Raw genomic sequence first — 20,005 nt, 5'->3', positions numbered from 1 at the left:
GAAAGAAGGGGTTGCTAGTATTAAATGCTGCTTCAGAACTGATAGGAGGCCTTGGATTTGGGCCTAAGAATGACGTGGACCTTTGCAAGAGTAATTTCAGCAGAGTCCTGGGGTGAAAAATAGATTGTAGTAGGTTGAGGAATGGTTGGAAGTCATGGAAAGGAAACCAAGCTGAGACTACTCTTTGAAGAACTTTGGCTGTGAAAAGCAATAGAGAGACAGGTTTAACAGGGGAGAAGGTTAAGGGAAAGTTTTTACCTTGAAGTAAGTTTGAGCATGTGTGTAGGCTGAAAGCAAAGGAGTGGTGGTAGAGATAAAGGTATCGAAGAGAATATAAATGATGAAGCAAGGTTCTGAGAGGGCCTGGAAGAGATAGGATCAGACGGTACCTCTTTTGCAAAGGAAGAGAGTACCTCTTTTGGGATCACATCTTTGTAAAGGGCCAGGAGTGGGCACAAATACAAAATAGCTTTAAGGTTGAGGAGAGGGTAGTGAAAGATCTCCTAATGGGGCCTCCATTTTCTCAGAGGGAGGAAGCTTCATCCTTAGCTGAGAGTGAAGTAGAGGCAGGTAGGTAGGATATCTGAAGAATAATGGAAGTGACTTTTTATTGTTGTTTTAGGATCCACTGTAGGAAACAGAAGAAGAAACTGACTAGTTATAGTGACGGGGCTGTTCCAACATTTGGAAACAACCTACATGTCTGTTGATAATGAATGGACAAAGAAGATGTAGTCTATACATACACAATGGAATGTTATTCTGCCACCAGAAGGAAGGAAATGCTGCCATTGCAGCAATATGGATGGACCTTGATGGCATTATACTAAGTGAAATAAGTTAGACAGAAAAACATAAATACTGCATGGTATCAATTACATGTAGAATCTTTTTTTTTTTTTTTTTAAGATTTTTAAAATTTATTTGACAGAGAGAGACACAGTGAGAGAGGGAACACAAGCAGGGGGAGTGGGAGAGGGAGAAGCATGCGGAGCAGGGAGCCTGATACGGGGCTCAATCCCAGGACCCTGGGATCACTACCTGAGCCGAAGGCAGATGCCCAACGACTGAGCCACCCAGGCGCCCTACATGTGGAATCTTAAAAAACAAAAAAAGGTCAAACTCATAGAAACACAGAGTGGAAGAGTGGTTGCCTGGGAATGGGGGTGGGGAAATAGGGAGAGGTTGATAAAAGGGTATAATAAAAAGGAAACAAAATTAGCTCACAATGTAAATTCTATATATTATGAAAAACAGTAGAAAACAATACTTGCACTTAACAACAAAGCCCTTAACAACAAAGCCCCAGAATATATGGAACAAAACTCACAATTGGAGGGAGAAATAGACAAACAATAAAAATTGGAAACTTTTTTTTTTAATTGGAAACTTTAAAGCCCACTTTTATTTATTTATTCGTTTTTTTAAAGATTTTATTTATTCATTTGACAGAGAGAGACATAGCGAGAGGGAACACAAGCAGGGGGAGTGGGAGTGGGAGAGGGAGAAGCAGGCCTCCTGCCAAGCAGGGAGCCTGATGCAGGGCTTGATCCCAGGACCCCGGGATTCATGACCTGAGCCGAAGGCAGACGCTTAACAACTGAGCCACCCAGGTACCCTTAAAGCCCACTTTTAGTAATTAATAGCACAACTAGGCAGAAGATTCACAAGGAAATAGAAATACTGTAAAGCAATTAGACCTGATAGACATCTATAGAACACTCCACCCAATAGTACAGAACACATATTCTTCTCAAGCACACATACAGTATTCTCCAGAATAAACCGTATGCTAGGTCATAAAACATGTCTCAATAAATTTAAAAGAATTAAAATCATACAAAGTACATTCTTCAAGAGTAGTATTAAGGTTAGAAATTAGTGACACAAGGAAATTTGGGAAATTCACAAATATTTGGAAACTAAGCAACACTCTCTTAGTTAACTAATGACTCAGAAGAAATGACTCAGGGAAATTAGAAAGTACTTCAAGAGGAATAAAAATGAAAATACAGTATATAAAAACTTATGGTATGTAGCCAAAGCAGTGTTTAGAGGGGAATTTATAGCTGTCAGTACCTATATCAAAAAAGAAAGTTTCAAATTAATAAGCTAATTTCTACCTTAAGAAATGTAAACAAAAAAAAATTAAAAAGCAAATTAAACCAAAGGGAAACAAAAGGAAAGAAATGATAAAGATTAGATTGGAGATAAATAAAATATAGAATGATGGAGAAAATCAGTGTAACTGAAAAATTAGTTCTTTAAAAAGACCAACAAAATTGACAACTCTTTAGTTAGTCCAACCAAGAAAAAAGGAGAGAAGACTAAAATTACTAAAATCAGGAATGAAAGAGGGACATTACTGCTGATCTTATAGAAATATAAAGGATTATGAAAATACTATAAACACCTGAATGCCAACAAGTCAGATACATAGGTGAAATGGATAAATTCTTAAAAAGACACATCATCAAAACTGATTCAAGGAGAAATAGAAATTTTGAATAGACCATAACAAATTGAAATTAAATTAGTAATCAGAAAACTTTTCACAGAGAAAAACCCAGGAACAGATGGCTTCACTGGTGAATTCTACCAAATGTTTAAATAAGAATATCAGTCCTTCTCAACTCCCTTCCACCCCTAAAAAGGGAAGGAACACTTGCCTACTCATTCAATGAGGTCAGTATTGCCCTGATATGAAACCAAACAAAGATTTCACAAGAAAACTATAGACCTCAACAAAATCATAGCAGACCACATCTAGCAATGTATAGAAAAGATTGTATACCATGACCAAATGGGATTTATCCCAGGAATGCAAAATTGGTTTAACATCTGAAAATCAATTACTGTAATATACCATATTAATAAAATAAGAAGAAAAATCATCTCAACAGTGCAGAAAAGGCAATTGACAAAGTCCAAAACCCTTTCATGATTAAAAAAAAAAATGAAACAGACTAGAAATAGGAACTTCCTCGACCTGATAAAGTGCATGTATAAAACACCCACACTTAATGATGAAAGACAAAGATGCCTTTCCTCCAATATCAGGGACAAGACAAGGAAGTACATTTTCACCATATCTGTTCATCATTGTAGATCTTCCTAGGACAGTTAGGCAAGAAAAAGAAAAGGCATCGAGATTGGAAAGGAAAATGTAAAATTATCCCTATTTGCAGGTGATATGATCTTGTATCTAGAAAATCCTAAGGAATCCACTAAAATATTATTAAAACTGATAACAGATTCACTAAGGTTGCATGTTACAAGATCAATATTCAAAAATAATTTTATTTCTATACACAGGCAATGACATTCTGAACATGAAATTGTAAATCTAATTACAATAGCATCAAATTACATGCTTAAAAACTAAGATTAAAATACTTAGATATAAATTTAACAAAAGAAACACAAGACTTGCTCATTGAAAACTACAAAACACTGGTGAAGGAAGATCTAAATGGAAATACATTCCATAGTTATAGATAGAAACTATAGATAGTTATAGATAGACTGTTAAGATGGCAGTACGTCTAAAATTGATACACAGATTCAACACAATTTCTATCAAAATCCCAACTCGTTTTTTGGCAGAAATTGACAAACTGACCCTAAAATTCATACGGAAGTGCAAGGGACCCAGAATTGCTGAAGTCGTCTTAAAAAAAGAACAAAGTTGAAGGGCTTACTTACACTGTTCCATTTTAGAAGTTATTACAAAGCTGCAGTAATCAAGACAGTGTGGTCTCAGTTAGCATAAGGATGGACCTATAGATCAGTGGAATAGAATTGAGCATTCAGAATTTATTTTTTTTAAAGATTTATGTATTTGAGAGAGCAAGAATGAGAGAGAGAGGGAGTACATGAGAGGGGGGAGGGTCAGAGGGAGAAGCAGGCTCCTCGCTGAGCAGGGAGCCTGATGCGGGACTCGATCCTGGGACTCCCGGATCATGACCTGAGCCTAAGGCAGTCGCTTAACCAGCTGAGCCACCCAGGCGCCCCTGAGCATTCAGAATTTAATCCTTGCATTTATGGTCATGATTTGTGAGAATGTCTCCAAGACAAGTCAATGGGAAAAAGAATTTTTTTTTTTAAATAAGTGATGCTGAGAATGAAGTTGGACTCCTGCCTCACACCATACACAGAGATTAATGCAAAATGGATCAGACATCTAAGTGTAAAAGCTAAAACTATAAAACTTTTAAATGAAAACATAGGAATGAATTTTTGCAACCTTGGGTTAGAAAAACTAAATAAGTTAGAGTATATCAAAATTAAGAACTTTTGTCCTAGAAAATGACTGGTAATTAACAAAGTGAAAAGATAATGTACAGAATGAGAGCAAATGTTCATAAATTATATTTCTGATAAGGGACTATATCTAGAATATATAAAGAACTCTTTCAGCTCAATTTAAAAAAGAGACAACCCCCCCCCCAAAAAGAAGCAACCCAATTGAAAAACAGGCAGAGGATTTGAATAGACACTTCCTCAAAAAGGAATGCAGATGGCCAGTAGGTACATGCTCAAAAGATGCTCAGCAGCATTAGTTATTAGGAAAATACAAAACATTGAGACACCGCTTCATACCCATGAGGATGGCTGTAATTAAAAAAAGACAGTAACAAGTGTTGGTAGGATCATGGAGTGATTGAAACCCTCACACATTGCTGGTGGTAATGTAAAATGGTGTAACCACTTTGGAAAATAGTTTGGTAACTCCCCAAAATTGTTAGTTACATATGACTTAGCTTTTCCACTTGGAAAATCCACACAGATAAAGCCTTAATATTTCTCCCAAGAATGGTGCAGTTGGAAAGTGTTGTAATAAACCCTGTCTTTGAGTGACTGTGGCTTGCTAATATCCTGAGAAACTATTCTGAAAATCATAGACCAGCAGAAACATGGCTATGTGTAATTATATCAAGAGCAAAACATCCCACTCTTATCTGGAGAATCTTAAGTCATTTTGATATAGAGAAGCAATCTTGATTTATAGCTGAGATGCACAGCTTCAGGTAAGGGGTTTCTGGATACAACACCAGCATATATCTTAACTTGGTAGTTGCTAAGGAGAGGACGTTGGGTTCACTTTGCAGTCCAGTCCTGAAGTAGACCCCTTTACATACAGCTCTGCTTTGCTCTAAGCCTGTCACAGCACTACTACATGTAAATTTCACCCAAACTCCATTCCTCCCCAAATTTTACAATAACTGTTATCTTTTCCTTTGTTTTGTGAGATGGCTCAGTATTCCTCTGGTGTGCATTCTTCTTCATTGCAGTGCATCAGTAAATCTGAGTATCAGACTACAGGTTTGTTCCTGTGGTCCTTAAGCTGGTTGGGCTAGCGCACTACCAACTCTTGGAGACTTATTTTAAAAGAAAACTAAAAATGAATCAGGATGAGGGCTCATGGCAGAGCTTGCTATCCAGTTCTTAGAAAGTGTTACAACTACCTGCATTGTGTTGTGGGTCTCTTGGGTGTCTTTTTCTTCTTTGTGTGTTTTAAAGTCAATTTTAGAGCCATAAGGAACTTTTTAGGTCTTCTTTCTCATTGGTTGTCAGATGTTTCACAACTTTGAAAATTTTTGTCATAGAAAAGATGTGACAGGGAAGTACTATTTGAACAGTCTCTTAAGCCTGACTCTCACATTTCCTGCTTTGAAAAAGGAGGCACCGCATTTATAATTTGCCCAAACTTACACATCTTATTTGTGGATCTGACTCCTCTGATTCTTGGCCCATTCTTTAGTTTTTCACACTAAAAAATAGGATTTAATTACAGTTACTTCTAATTACTCATTTGTGGTATTGCTTGCGGCACTAGTTTTTAAAGTAGAATGTAAATGCAGATAACACTGATTAATTAGGTAGCAACTCTTCTAAATGGGGAAACTCATTCCTTTTCCAACACAATGAAAAGTAGAGAGATTGATGAGCAGGGAAATTCATAGTAAGAAGAATAGGGTATTCTGTTTTGTTTCCATGAGAGCAACATTTAGTAAATTGTAGAGCAAAATTTTGAAAGTGTGAACAGCACTGGGAAGACCCTCACTCCACTAGTTTTTCATGGCTCTCTGAAGTTGCGTCTTATAAATTTTCTTTCCTGTCTCCTTTTGACATGAGTTTTTTCTTTCCCGAGAGGTAAGAGAGGTGCTTTCTCCCCTTTATTTTCATCATAGAGTGGAAGACACCAGGGGAATGATTGATCTGGCTCCTTTTCCCTCCTCCCTGGAGCGCTGTAGTAGGTCCCTTACTGCCAGTTGTTTACTCCATGCCTGGCTGTGTTTATGGCCATCATGAAGAGAATCATTGTTACATCATTTATGATAATTACTTCTCAAAGATTAATCATGGATTGCTTAGCGACTCTTGAATATATTCTGGCACGTTGTGGGCTTGAGGCTGACCATACTGGACTGCTTAGGTATTTACACATTGAAGGTAATGCTCAAAAAAAAAAAAAAAAAAGACGTTTTATTTACTATATCTGCCATTTCCTCCTCATTTCCAATCCTGTGTGTCTGTTCAGTGGATTTAACTGCATGAATCTTTATTTAGCATTCAGTTTAGTTAGAATAGAAGATACAAAGACAGGGTTCCTGTCTTCAAGGAGCTTGTTACCCAATGTGAAAATTAACTAGAGTGTTTATGTAGCATCCAAACTACAAGGAGTCACTCGTTGAGCCAAGAGTGTGTGTATATGAATTCTGGGGCAGTAAGGAATGGGGGTAGCTGTGACTAGAAAAACTTAATCCATTCCCAGGTCAATAAATATCAGGCTTTGACTGTTTACTCTGTGAAATGCTCTAGATAGGAGTGTCTAGGCAAGATGCTCTATGAGAGGACACTAAGAGGACTGAGTAGCTCATATATCCTGATTCATTTGGTGGGTTCCATAGAGTTTGTGAGGTTCATTTCACTTGATATAATTAGGAAAGGAACAGTTCAGCTGAGCCTCCAAGGCTGGCTAGGATTTTGCTAGCTATAGGAGAATGGAGGGTATTTCATATGAGGATAGTGTGAAAGCAAAGGTGGTGTTGGCCAAGTACTAGACCTGTTTGGGAAATAAGACTAGAGTGATATGCTCTGTCTGGGTATAGTGGGAAATAAGATGTGAAAAGCAGATTGATGATAGTTTATGGAGAACTGTAAGTAGTAGCCCAAAGATTTAGACTTTACCCTGTGGACTGGGGAATTTTTTTTTTTTTTCACAGGTTAGTAGCACAGTCAGTGTACAAATTGAGAAGAGAGACCCTGGGGGTAAGAAGACTTATTACGCTTACAGCATCCACAGTTGAGTGGCATGGAAGGCAGGGCTGACTGCATGAGATTTTAGGGGGGAAGAATAGGACTGAAACATGACTGGTAGGTTGCTAGGGGAAAGGGAGAAGAACAGTGTACATCTAAATTGAGGTTATGGGGAGAATAGTTTTGCTCTACTGTTTTGATTTTAGGGACTGATATTTTCTTTTATTCAGCTGTGGTTTATGCCTAAATAGCCTCAGGACCAGGAGCCACTAGAAAATTGTATTTTTAAATCAAGCCTGTGAGAGAAAACCAGACCGTCAGAGAGCTTGAAGCATCTTGAAGTTTTAGAACTATCCCTAACAATAGGATTGAGTTTCTTGTTGGTAAACATGATAAAGGTAGAGAAATTATTGCCCATTATATTCTTTAGTTTTAGTTTAAAAACTATACCATGATTTATGTTTCCTTTTTCTGTTCTTACTCCAGAATGTTTTTCGAGCCTACTACAGACCTACTTTACATAAAGAAACTCTAGGTATGCTGGTATAATTTTTAATAAAGTGGGAGGGATATAATCCAGAGGACTGGTACTGAGAATTCACTTCTGAGTTATGGGTACCTGCTTTATTTTGAATCTTCCATCAGGGCTACATTGATAAACCAGGCTCTCAAAAGAAGAGCTGGATCCAGGTAAGAGAAAAAGAGACCTAGCAGGTTAGTCAGGAAATTTCAGGTTAAGCCACTCTAACCTCACTGCCTGGAGACCGTCTGTTCACATCGGGGATGTTCTCTCAAATATTTTTTTTTAAATGAAAAGGGAGTAGAATTTGGTTCTTTGGGTGTGAAAAAAAAATCTTACTCTTTTTATGTATTTGGCACAGATACACACACACGCACACACACAGTATCTGTGGCATTAAAATTTTATTGGGAGAGGCCATTAGGAAAACAAGGTTGAAAAACACTGTTAGGATTTGTTTGGTTTGGTTTGGTTTTTTTAAAGAGTGGAAATCTTGTTTTCTTGAAACCAAAAACTAAACCTAATCATCTGTTGGAAACTCTTGGTATGTGGATCAGGATATTTTGATATTTTACCGTTTAGTTTCAGCAAAGAAATTTCTTTTTGATCCTATTGAACCCAAGGTCAAAGTTGATTTGTAACAATTTATGCAAATCTGAGTGATACTTATCCTAAGCATTGTTAATCATGAACACTTAGGAAAAGATGGCCAAACAAATAGACTGTAAGGTATTTTCATCAGATGATATAGTTAAAGAGTCATTTTCTTATGTGCAATCCTTAAGAATACTAATACTGCTATCATAATTAATTTTTTCATTTATATTGGAATATCAAGAAGTCCATAGGATTATTAAATACTTCCTTTATACTTCTGCGTGGTACTAATTGTGATTTGAGTATTCCTCCCAAAACTAAACATTGGTTACTAGTTCTGTGGTTTTACAAAAAACTATTTTATAATTTTATTTTGTAATTACTTAAAGTCAGTTTCTTATCTTTTTAAAATCAGCCGCTGGATTTCATGGTCCTTTGGTAGTTTAAGATAGTAATTGGATTTTGGTACTTCTTGGTACTCTGGTAGTTTGAGACAGTGGTTGACAGCTTGTTTAAGAAAATAACAGCTCTGGGAAGTGAGCCACGGATTACTGAAATACTGTTAATTCCATTTATTGTTTCTATAATATGAAATGCAGTTTTATAAATTATGTATTTTTAAAGGTAGCAGATATCAAAGGGAAATTAAAATTAGCTATGAAATACTTTTACATATAGCATAGATGGACATTCCTACTTCTCTGTGCTTAAAATAGAATGGAAGCAGGAAGGTTTGTGAATGAAGTACCCATAAGATGGGCATGGGAAATCTTACTTGTTTCCCATAGTCTAAGCTTAAATTTTTCTCTCTGGCCATAGGACATTGTGTGTGCACATGTGTGCATACATGGGTGTGGTAAAAAACATTTACCCTTCTTAACAAATTTTTAAGTTTATAGTACAGTATTGTTAACTATAAACACAATGCTGTACGACAGATCTTTAGAACTTTTTCATCTAGCACGATTAAAACTCTATACCTATTGAACAGTAACTCCTCATTTCTCTCCCAGCTCCTGGCAACCACCATTCTACTTTTTGTTTCTGTGATTGTTGACTACTTTCGATACCTCACATAAGTGGAATCTTGCCGTAATCATCCTGTGACTGCTTATTTCACTTAGCATAACATCCTCAAGGGGCACCCATGTTTTTGCACATGACATGATTTTCTTCTCTTTAATGGTTGAACAATATTCCACTGTATATATCACCACATTTTCTTTATCTGTTTGTTCATCAGTGGACTTTTAGGTTGTTTCTACCTCTTGACTATTGTGAATAATGCTGAAGTGAACACGGGAGTGCAAATACCTCTTTGAGATCCTATTTCAGTTCCTTTGGGCAAATATCCAGAAGTTGTATTGCTGGATCGTATGGTAGCTCTATTTTTTTTTTTTTGAAGAACCTCTACTCCATTTTCCATAGCAGCTGTTTCATTTTACATTCCTAGCAACAGTTTCCAAGTACTCAAATACCTCTACACTCTCACCAACATTTTTTTTTTCTTTTCTCCCCTCCCTCCCTCCCCCTACCTACCTACCTACCTTCCTTCCTTCCTTCCTTTCTTTCGCTATCCTAACAAGTGTTAGTTGATACCGCATTTCGGTTTTGATTTGCATTTACCTGATGATTAGTGATGTTGAACATTTTTCATGTGTATGTGGGCTATTTGTATGTATTCTTTGGAGAAATGTCTATTCAAGTCCTTTGCCCATTTTTTTAATCAGGGTGTTTTGTTTTGAGATGTTTTGCTTTTGAGAAGTAGGCGTTCCTTATATATTATGGATATTAACATCAGATACATGGTTTACAAATATTTTCTCCCATTCTGTAGGTTGCCTTTTCACTCTGTTGATTGTTTTCCTGGTTGTGCCAGCAGCCTTTTAGTTTGATGTAGTCCCACTTGTCTCTTTTTGCCTTTGTTGCTTGTTCTTTGTGTGTCATATCCAAGAAATCATTGCCAAGACCAACGTAATGAAGTTTTCCCCCAGTGTTTTCTTTTAGAAGTTTTACAGTTTCAGGTTTTGAGTTTAAGTCTTTAATCCATTTTGAGTTGATTTTTGTGTATGGTGTAAGATAAGGGTCCAGTTTCATTTTTCAGCATGTGGATATCCAGTTTTTCCAGCACCATTTTTTGGAAAGACTGTGCTATCCCTATTCTGTAGTCTTGGTGCCCTTGTTCAAAGTCAGTTGACCATATATGTGTGGGTTTGTTTCTGGGCTCTCTGTTGTGTCCCATTGGTCTGTATGTTGTGTTTATGCCGGTACCATTCTGTTGTAGGTACTGTAACTTTGTAGTAGGTCTCCAGCTTGGTTCTTTTTTCTCAAGATTGTTTTGGATATTCAGGATCCTTTGTGGTTTCATATGACTTTTAGGGTCGTTTTTTTCTATTTCTGCAAAAAATGCCACTGGGATTTCTATAAGGATTGCATTGAATCTATAGATTACCTTGGGTAGTAAGGACACTTTAACAATATAAAGCCTTCCAGTCTATGAATATGGGATATTTTTCTATTTATGTCTTCTTTAATTTCTTTCTGCAATATTTGGTAGTTGTTAGTGTACAAGTCTTTCACTTCCTTGGTTAAGTTTATTTCTAAGTATTTTATTCTTTTTGATGAGATTATAATTGAGATTTTCCATAATTTTCTTTTTGGATTATTCATTGCTCAGGTATGTAAACACAACTAATTTTTGTATGTTGTTTTTATATCCCACAACTTTGCTGAATTAATTTTTTAGTGCTTACGGTTGTCTTATGGAATCTTTAGGGTTGTTTTTTTTTTTAACTTACAAGATTATGTCAACTGCAAACATAATTTTACTTATTCCTTTCCACTTTGGATGCTTTTTATTTCTTTTCCTTATCTCTGTGGCAGACGGCATTTAGAGTGATCCAGGGTAGATAAAGAATTAAAATAGGTGAGAATTCTTCTGGGTATATCAATTCTTAAATGAGAGCTACTTGTTTTAAAGTACCAATTTAAAATACCAATTACAAAATGGTTCTCCCATGTTTATTTTTTCTGATGAATATAATTTTAATTTTTTAATGTTCAGAAAAAGATTCAGTTGGTATTTTGATTGGTATTACATTAATTCAGGCATTAATTCATGAGATAGTTGCAGTCTTTACCATAGTAAGTTCTTCTATTCAAAAGTGAATTGTTGGGGCGCCAAGGTGACTCAGTCAGTTAAGTGTCCGACTCTTGATTTCAGCTCAGATCATGATCTCAAGGTCATGAGATTGAGCCCTGCACTTGAGATTCTCTCCCTCTCCCCACCCCCTTCACGTGCACATACGGTCTCTCTCTTTAAAAAAAAAAAGTAAAGTGTCTTTCCATTTTTTTTATCTTTTATCTCCCAAAATACTTTATGGCCTACAAATTTTAAAGCTTATCCTTAGATATATAATTTAATTTGATATATTCTAATTTGTTAAGGATTTTTTAAAAATTGTTTCTGGTTGTTTTTTCAGTTGATTTTGGTTTGCTTGCTTTCCAGGAACATAATCATATATACTACAAATAATGAGAATTTTGTATTTTTACTATTTATCCACCTTATTTTTTTTCCTCTTGTCGATTTCAGCTGCTTAGAACTTATAGAATAATTAATTGACTCATTAATATTCAATGTCCCTATCATGTGTTAGGAGACACAGTGAATAAGTAGACATACAGTATATTAGATATGGTAAATGCTATAGAGAAAAACAGAGCAGTAAGGGTGTTTGTGGAGTTGTGATTGTGGGTTGCTATTTTACATAGGGACATTAGAGAAGGTCTCACCTTGAAGGCAACAGTTGAGTAGAGCCCTGAAAGAAGTGAGGAAGCAAGCCATCTGGCAGGAAAAGAGTGCTTTAGGTAGTCTGAATAGAAAGTGTAAAGGCTGAGAGACAGGAGCTAGTTTATGGTACTCAGGGAAAAGCAAAGAGGACTGTGTGGCTGAAGTAGAGTGAAGAGGGAGAATAGTAGGAGAAATAATGTAGAATTACAAATAACAAGTCCTACTGGGTGGTAATAACAGCAGATAATAGTAATGAACATGTGTGAAGCCTTGTTCTAAGTATTTAAGTATTCTTTCATCTGATCCTTACAAATAACCTTAAGAGGGGGAGGCACTATTATCTCCTTTTTATGAGGAACCTGAATTCAGAAAAAGAATATGAATGAATTTGCCCAAGATCATACAACTAGAAATTTGTGAAATCAGGTTTCATAGATCAATATTTTGATTCCAAAGTACATATCCTTTATCATGCCACTGTGCTAGATATGGTGAATTGCTAGATATGGTGAGTCCAGTAGCCAAGTACAGATTTGATGTTCTAGAAATAAGGGAATTACTTAAGGTTTGACTCTAAGCTATTATAGTTAATATATACAAATTTTATGCCCCCCTCCCCCCCAAGTTTCTTAAAGTCAAGGAAAGTCTTGTTCATTTCTGGAACTCTACCTCCAGTCTCTAGCACATTCTTTTTATATCACATTTGCCTCTCAGTGTATTGTGGTTGTTGAATATATTCTCAGGAGAGACTGAGAGACTATACAAAGAGTAACTTTTCACCTTTATCCAAGTTAAAGCATTAAATATTTTCACAAATAACATATATACACAAATGTACACTCTTCACTCTTCACAGAGTTATAAGCTGGAAGGTATAACAAGTTGAGAAAACTTGCTTTTAAAATCTTAAGAAATGATAATTAAAAGCATTTTTAATTCTGACTTGCTCTGTTGTTAGTTGCTGTGCTAAATTACTGTTGATAATGCAAAGAATTATTTCATTATAAGGACATTTGTCAAACCATGTCAGCTTATTAGGGTTATGAAGATGTTAAACATTTAGAAGAGAGACATAAAGATGACAAAAGGAAAATAAGAAAGCAAAGAAACAAAACAGGAAATAGGAAACAAAGTAAAAAAACAAAGGGAATTTGAGGATGACTTGTAAATTTGTGTTTACTTCACAGGGGACAGAAAGGAAATAGGATACACAGTTTACAAATAGACTTGGTTCTCTGAATACTGGTCTGTTGGTTCACCACTCAACACAGATAATCCTTAAATTTTCCTGGTGTGGTTTTCAAATAACCTCTACTTCTTTAGTGTGAAGAGAGACATGTCATCTGCCTTCATACAATGACTTGGAATTAGATGCATAAGCTGTTACGCAGAGCAAAATGACAGCTCTGCCTCCCACCATTAGTTCTGTTTTGACAGCTTCACCATATTTATCCAAACAACAGTACTTGTATAATTATTTTATTAAATTTTTAGTTATAATTTTATTAAAAAGTAAGTGGATAGTTTATTAATTCAAAATGCTTATGTTAATGTAAGAAGAGTAGGCTTTATAAATGTCCCCAGTTTACACCAGTGAAAATAATTAGACATACCAAAATGGCAGTCAGTTACATATGCATTCTACTTATGTATTATTTTGTTGAAGGAAAAGTCAAGAATTTTGTGAAATGTTGGAAATACAGTGATTGTCAGTTTGTATCTAAAAGGCAAGGAGGTATTAGGGATTCTGTGTTCTATCATAGTTTTCAGGGAAGGACCCACCATGACATTCAAGTCTCCTCTTTTGTTCTCACACATAGGACTAAATATAGCTGTTTACAGGAAAGCATTATATACAAAATAGAGACAAATGCCTATAATCTGGTTCTCTTCTCTCTCTATTAAGTTTAGTTTAGTTATTACTAGAACATATGAGTGGCTTAACATAATCAAGTTTTATTTCAAGTTTATGTAATAGTGCAGTGCAGATGTTCAATGTGTTGGATGACTTTCTTCCTTTTAGTGACTCAGGGACCCGGACTTCTTGCATTTCCTGGGGCCTCACAGTGTCAATGTAGTTTGCTGATAGGGAAATAAATAGTGGGACAAGGACACATGACTTTTGTTCACTTTGCATTGGCAAGAACTAGTCTCTTGGGCACCTTAGTTTCACCCTGAGGGAAATATTGTCTTTGACTAGATGATTGCCTCCCACCAATAACTTCTATGCAATGGAAGGGAGAACACAGATTGTTTGTGAATGGCTAGCCAGCTCTGTCACAATAATAATAATGTTGATAGTAACAGTGTATTAGTTTCCTTTGGCTACTGTAACAGATTATCACCAACTTGGTGGCTTGAAAAGCACAAATTTATTCTCTTAGAGTTCTGGAATTCTGAAATCCAAAGTGAGTTTCACTGGGTCAGTATCCACGCGTCTACAGGGCTGCATTCTCTCTGGAGACTCTAAGGGGGAATGTGTTTCCTTGCCTTTTCCAGCTTCTAGAGCTCCATTGCCTGCATTCCTTAATTCTTGGCTTCTTCCTCCATCTTCAAAGCATAGCATCATGCTTCTTATCTTAAACTCAAGTCTCCCTCTGAATCCCTCTTACAAGGGCACTTGTGATTACATTTAGATAATTCAGGATAATTTCCCCATCTCAAGATCCTTAATTTTATCATATTTGCAAAAACCTTCTTGCCATATATAAGGTGATCTCACAGGTTTTAGGGATTAGGACCTTTCTACCTTTGGGGCCATTATTCAGCCTGCTGCAAATAGTTAACATTTATTGAACACTTAATATGTGTTATGTTTATTCTGAGAACTTCTCAAGTCTTTGTATTTTTCTGCCTGTTTACTTGGTTTGTTCATGATCTGCTCTGCTCGTAGGCTTGCCTGTTTTTCTCAATTAGGGTTTCTTCCTTTCTTCTGTCTTCCTTCCCTCCATCCCTTCTTCCTTCCTTCCTGCCTCCCTGCCTGCCTGCCTGCCTTTTTTTGGAAGATGTATTCTTCACTTTAATGTCTAAAAATTTTATCAAAAATCCTAGACTCTCAGAGTTGGAAAGAATTTTTAGAGATTATCTATTCTAACCATCCTGGTCTACCAGTATCCAATTAAGTATGCTAGGATTTGGGGTAGGAGTACCTGTTTATTCTTTGGATTGTATTTCTCTGGAGCTTTGAAGAAAGTACTTTAAATCTGTTAGACTCTTTTGGATTATTGCTGTATAGAGACTCTTCTTTTTTCCTGCCCAAATCTGGCTTTTTCAGTTACCTTTAAAAATTGAATTGGTGGATTTTTTTCTTTGAATTCTTTTTCCCCACAAAAATGTTGAATTTCACTTGGCCATTCTCATAATCACTAGAAAATGACTTCATAGGAAAAAGGAGGCACTTTGGATTAACACCATTTTCTGGGAAAGATGTAGTTGAAGACTTAAAACCATTCACAGGTTTTTGTAAAACAAAGGAGTAATAAGCAATTAATTGTATAAAATATCATAATAAGTGGTTGAAATTAAACCAAAAAGAGACATTCTTGATTTAGAGTCAACATAGAGGAATTATGTCATATCATAGATTCATTCAGGCAACAGTTTTATGGATCACATATTAGTCGCTAGGGATACATAGATGATTAAGGCATAATCCTGTCCTAGAGGATATAATATTCTAGTGAGAACGTAGACATTCAGACGTTGATGCAGTGTCGTAAGGGCTATGATACATACAAAGATCACAGTAGAAGATGCAATGCTTACATTTGTGAGTAACAGAAACCACAACTCAAGGTAGTTTAAACAGTTCAGGGAACTTACTGATCATGTGCAGGTATATTGGAAGCTTACAGAGGCAGATGAGGCTTGCTACAGAGGCTCAAGTAAGCCTTTCTCCTTCCGCTGTTTTCCTGTTTCTCCTCAGTGCTTTCTACGGATCAACTTTATTCTAAAACTGGCTCCCTTTGAAGATGTGCAATGACTACCCCCAGAAAGAGAGCTGCTGTCCTCTAACCATCAAACTAAAGTCCTAGGGTTCATTCTGACTAGATCAACTTTGATCTCATGTAATCCCTTCACTGGTTTGGGGAAAGTACAGTGGAGAGTGAGGTGAAAAAGCAAAATTTAGAACTTTCCAAGTATTTAGTATATCCCTGAAAATTGGTATTAGTCTTATTTGGTTTTATTATTTCTAATTAGATTTTTAAAATTTATTATTTCTAATTGGATTTTTCTTAATATAATGAAAATCAGGAATTCTTAATGGTATGAAGTAAACTCAGAAGAGGATCCTAATTCAGTGATTTTCTTCTGAAATTTTGGAAGCATAAAAATTTCCTGTTTTTCCTTTGGAAATCTTTGACTCACTTCATTGCAGAAATTAAGAACCTGACATACTCTTTTCTCTGTTACTTCTTCCGTTGTAACTGGGGCAATAGGGTAGGTTTTGACATTGGGTTCAGGTGGTTCATGGCTAGGCTACTTTAAGTCTCAGTTACATTTATAGTAGGAAAATGCCAAGGCAAGAAATGCCAGGGCTTGATGACATAATGACCTGATACGATTTGAGCTGTAACTTGGGAAACCTGTTTCTTACTTTGCCACCAATAAGAAGCTGAATTAGAAATGCACAACTACTTTCATTTGAATGTAAGTACTTCCATTTGTTCTTCCTGCACAGTCTCTGGTTCACCACATTTGCATTCACTGCAGTTCTCTTTCTCTCTATCACAAGTATTCTTTCAGGAGCCAGAGCGTGTGACACTGCTATAGGATTGCCAGATCTTATTTTGAAGAATTTGGGCAAGAAGGGAGTAGAAGGAGAGAGCCTACTTACTAATAGTCCGACGGTAAATAGAATCCCATTCTGCATCCCAGTACAGCTGGTGAACAAGGCCCTTGAATCCAGGAGAAGCCTGTGTATGTGGGCCATCTGGTAATCCAGCACTGCTGGCGTGTAGGCCTCTCCGCTCTGGAGCCTGTGGAGGTGTATTTGACACTCCTGGTGGATAAGGGTTCCTGCCCTAACTTAAAAAAGAATTACTTCCTTGTGCTCAAATTGTATTAAGTGTTATTTGTTAATAAAGGAACAAAGCCATGTATGTTTTCTAGTGAATTATATGATGATTATGTCCAAGGCATAATATTAATAATAGCAGATGCTTACATAGCCCTTATTCTGTACCAGGCGCTGTTCTAAGCATTTTACATATATTAGCCCATTTAACTTTTCCAACAGCCCTATGAGACAAGTTATTATTATTTTTATCCCCATTTTGCAGAGGAAGAAATTGGCACAGAAAGGCCAAGTAAGTTGCTCAAACTCACACAGCTTAGTAAGGGACAGAGTTAGTATTTGAATCTAGATAGTCTGGGACCAGAGTTCACACTTTTAATCACTGTACTTTCTGTCAAGACTGAGACTGTAATTAAATATAACATCATCATATTTGGGAAACATTATTTATTATGTAACATGATTTATTATGTTTTGAAACAAGTTGACATTTTGAAACTTACTACTAACTACTCAACATGCTTGTTTTTTATTCTAGGAGAAGATTTTGCAGTTGTACAGCAAGAAATTATTATGATGAAAGACTGTAAACACCCAAATATTGTTGCTTATTTTGGAAGCTATCTCAGGTACATTGTTTGTTTCCCGTCACCTGATACATTTAACAAAATAAAATGAGCTCTAATCGCGTATCTTGTAATTTTCTTCATGGTTTGAAGATACAGAATATTTTCATGTGAATGAAATTTTTATTTCCGACCTATTTATGTTAATTTTGTGCCAGTATTGTAGTCTGTGATTTGTCTCTTGTCCTCTTGGGAATTCTGGATGTGGTTTCATTGAGGAGGCTGGCGAGTAAAAATTGACTTTTATGGTTAGTCTTCCTATGGTGGACTAGAGATCTAAACATGCCATTCTGTTGCCCCTTATTTCTGGACTTGGGTGGATTTAGAAAGTCAGGAGCACCTCTGACTGCTAGGGTTTTAGTAGAGACTTTTTCCTTCTTTTGTGCTTCTAGCCTCAGGGTACTGCATCATCCCTTCCCTTCATCTTGTCCAAAGGACAAGGAACTGTAATTATTTCACTGACTTCTTTCCCAGGTCGTAAAGTAAACTTAGACCATGAATTTGCGGCCTCTTTGGTTTGGCAGGACCATGCCGGGTTCCCCAGCTCATAGTCCATAGGGGATGACCTCGAGGTCAAATCCTGTTTTTCCGTTCACTTCTTTGTGCAGTTATGAGCTGAATGCTGTGACCTAGTTGTTTTTAAGGTTCCTCCCAAAAGGAGGATTGGCGAATGTTTTTTTTTTTTTTTTTTTAAGATTTTACTTATTCATTTGAGAGAGAGAGAATGAGAGAGCACGAGAGGGGAGAGGGTCAGAGGGAGAAGCAGACTGCCCGCTGAGCAGGGAGCCTGATATGGGACTTGACCCTGGGACTCCGGGATCATGACCTGAGCTGAAGGCAGTCACTTAACCAACTGAGCCACCCAGGCGCCCCAACTGTTTTCTTATGTATTAAAAAAACTCTTAAAATTTTATTCTGATATACTGTAAGAGATATAAGGAAGTAGCTTATTGCAGCTTCCATTGTCCTATGATCCAGGTACAAAAAAAAACAAAAACAAAAAACTTCTCCCTTCTGATGTAGGCACAGCATATGGAAGAAGACAGGGCAATTCTGCCCTCTCTTCTTTCCAGCTTGCAAAAAGCCAACCAGACCAGCTCTTCTAGATTCTAACCACTCTTGAACAGTTTTGATTGCCCCACCTTCATTAAGATTGAAGAGTGGGTTTAATGGAGACTTCAGTTAATATAGGGACAGGTACTACTGCCAGGTCAATGACTGTTAATACATTTTGAATGGGTTCTGTAACAGCCAATTTAAAACCACTTTAATGGTGAGTGGTTCAAACAGTAACCTAACACAGTTTCTGCATCAATTTTTATTTTATGGACAGATCCAGCACAGGCAATTACTATATCAGGTCAAAGAAACAGTCTCTCTTTCTTTTTTTATTTATAAAGATTTTATGTATTTGAGAGAGAGAGTGAATGGGAGAGATAGGGAGAGAGGATTTGAAGCAGACTGTGCTGAGCAGATCCTAACACGGGACTCGATCCCCTGACCGCGAGATCATGACCTGAGCCTCAACCAAAAGCTGGGTGCTCAACAGACTGAGTCACCCACCCAGGCACCCCGAAAGCAGTCTGTTAAAATCAGTTAAGTTTGTGACAAAAATAATTGATTGTGCCAATATGTTAAAATCATCACTTCAAAACAATTTTACTGTTGTTGGTCCTAACAAAATGACCTACTTATACTCAATTGAGAAGCATCACAAAATGTTTTTCTTCCCCAAGGGCAAAAAGGTCTTTGATCTAAGAGTATTTCTCAAGCATGGTCTGAGTCTTCTGGAGCTATGGGACCATTCAAAGCTTAATCTGTTATTCTGGGAAAGCCCCATCCATTTATATGGCAACCTTGGTCTTTTTGCCTTTGAGACAGTAGCGTATTCGATAGTTAAGAGCTTTTGAGTACTGGAGTCAGATTGTTTGGGTTGGTTGAGTCATGACTCCATCATTTATATTTTGAATGACTTATAGCAAATTACTTAACCACTCTGAGCCTCCATTTCCTCATCCATAAAATGGGGATAATAATAGATACATGACATGATAACTATGAGGATAATGGGTAAATACATGTAAAGTGTTAAGAACAGTGGTTAAAATATAATACTCCATAAACACTAACCCCTATTACTACTACTTTTGCTATTACTGTTACTGCTTCTTAACTCTTTTTAAGTGTTA

General features: G+C 36.6%; 1 protein-coding gene across 6 annotated transcripts in view; it reads left to right on the top strand.

The window, feature by feature from the left end:
• MAP4K3 (mitogen-activated protein kinase kinase kinase kinase 3) overlaps positions 1 to 20,005 on the top strand; it is a 181,095-nt gene that overhangs the window by 73,450 nt on the left and 87,640 nt on the right. For 5 of the 6 annotated variants that reach the window (XR_013441660.1, XM_078056218.1, XM_078056216.1 and 2 more), the window contains exon 3: positions 17,729 to 17,819. Coding sequence is in view for 5 of the 6 variants with exons in the window: in XM_078056218.1 (XP_077912344.1) it covers positions 17,729 to 17,819 (91 nt within the window). In the remaining variant the exon portion in view is untranslated. Of the gene's footprint in view, positions 1 to 16,932; positions 17,024 to 17,728; positions 17,820 to 20,005 lie in introns of those variants that run through there. The other variant, XM_078056220.1, reaches the window with a different exon arrangement.

The sequence above is a fragment of the Halichoerus grypus genome, chromosome 10 (genome assembly GCF_964656455.1).
Source record: "Halichoerus grypus chromosome 10, mHalGry1.hap1.1, whole genome shotgun sequence".
Taxonomy (NCBI): domain Eukaryota; kingdom Metazoa; phylum Chordata; class Mammalia; order Carnivora; family Phocidae; genus Halichoerus; species Halichoerus grypus.
Note: the sequence above shows the minus strand (reverse complement) of the source record. Positions and strands in the feature narration are given on the sequence as shown.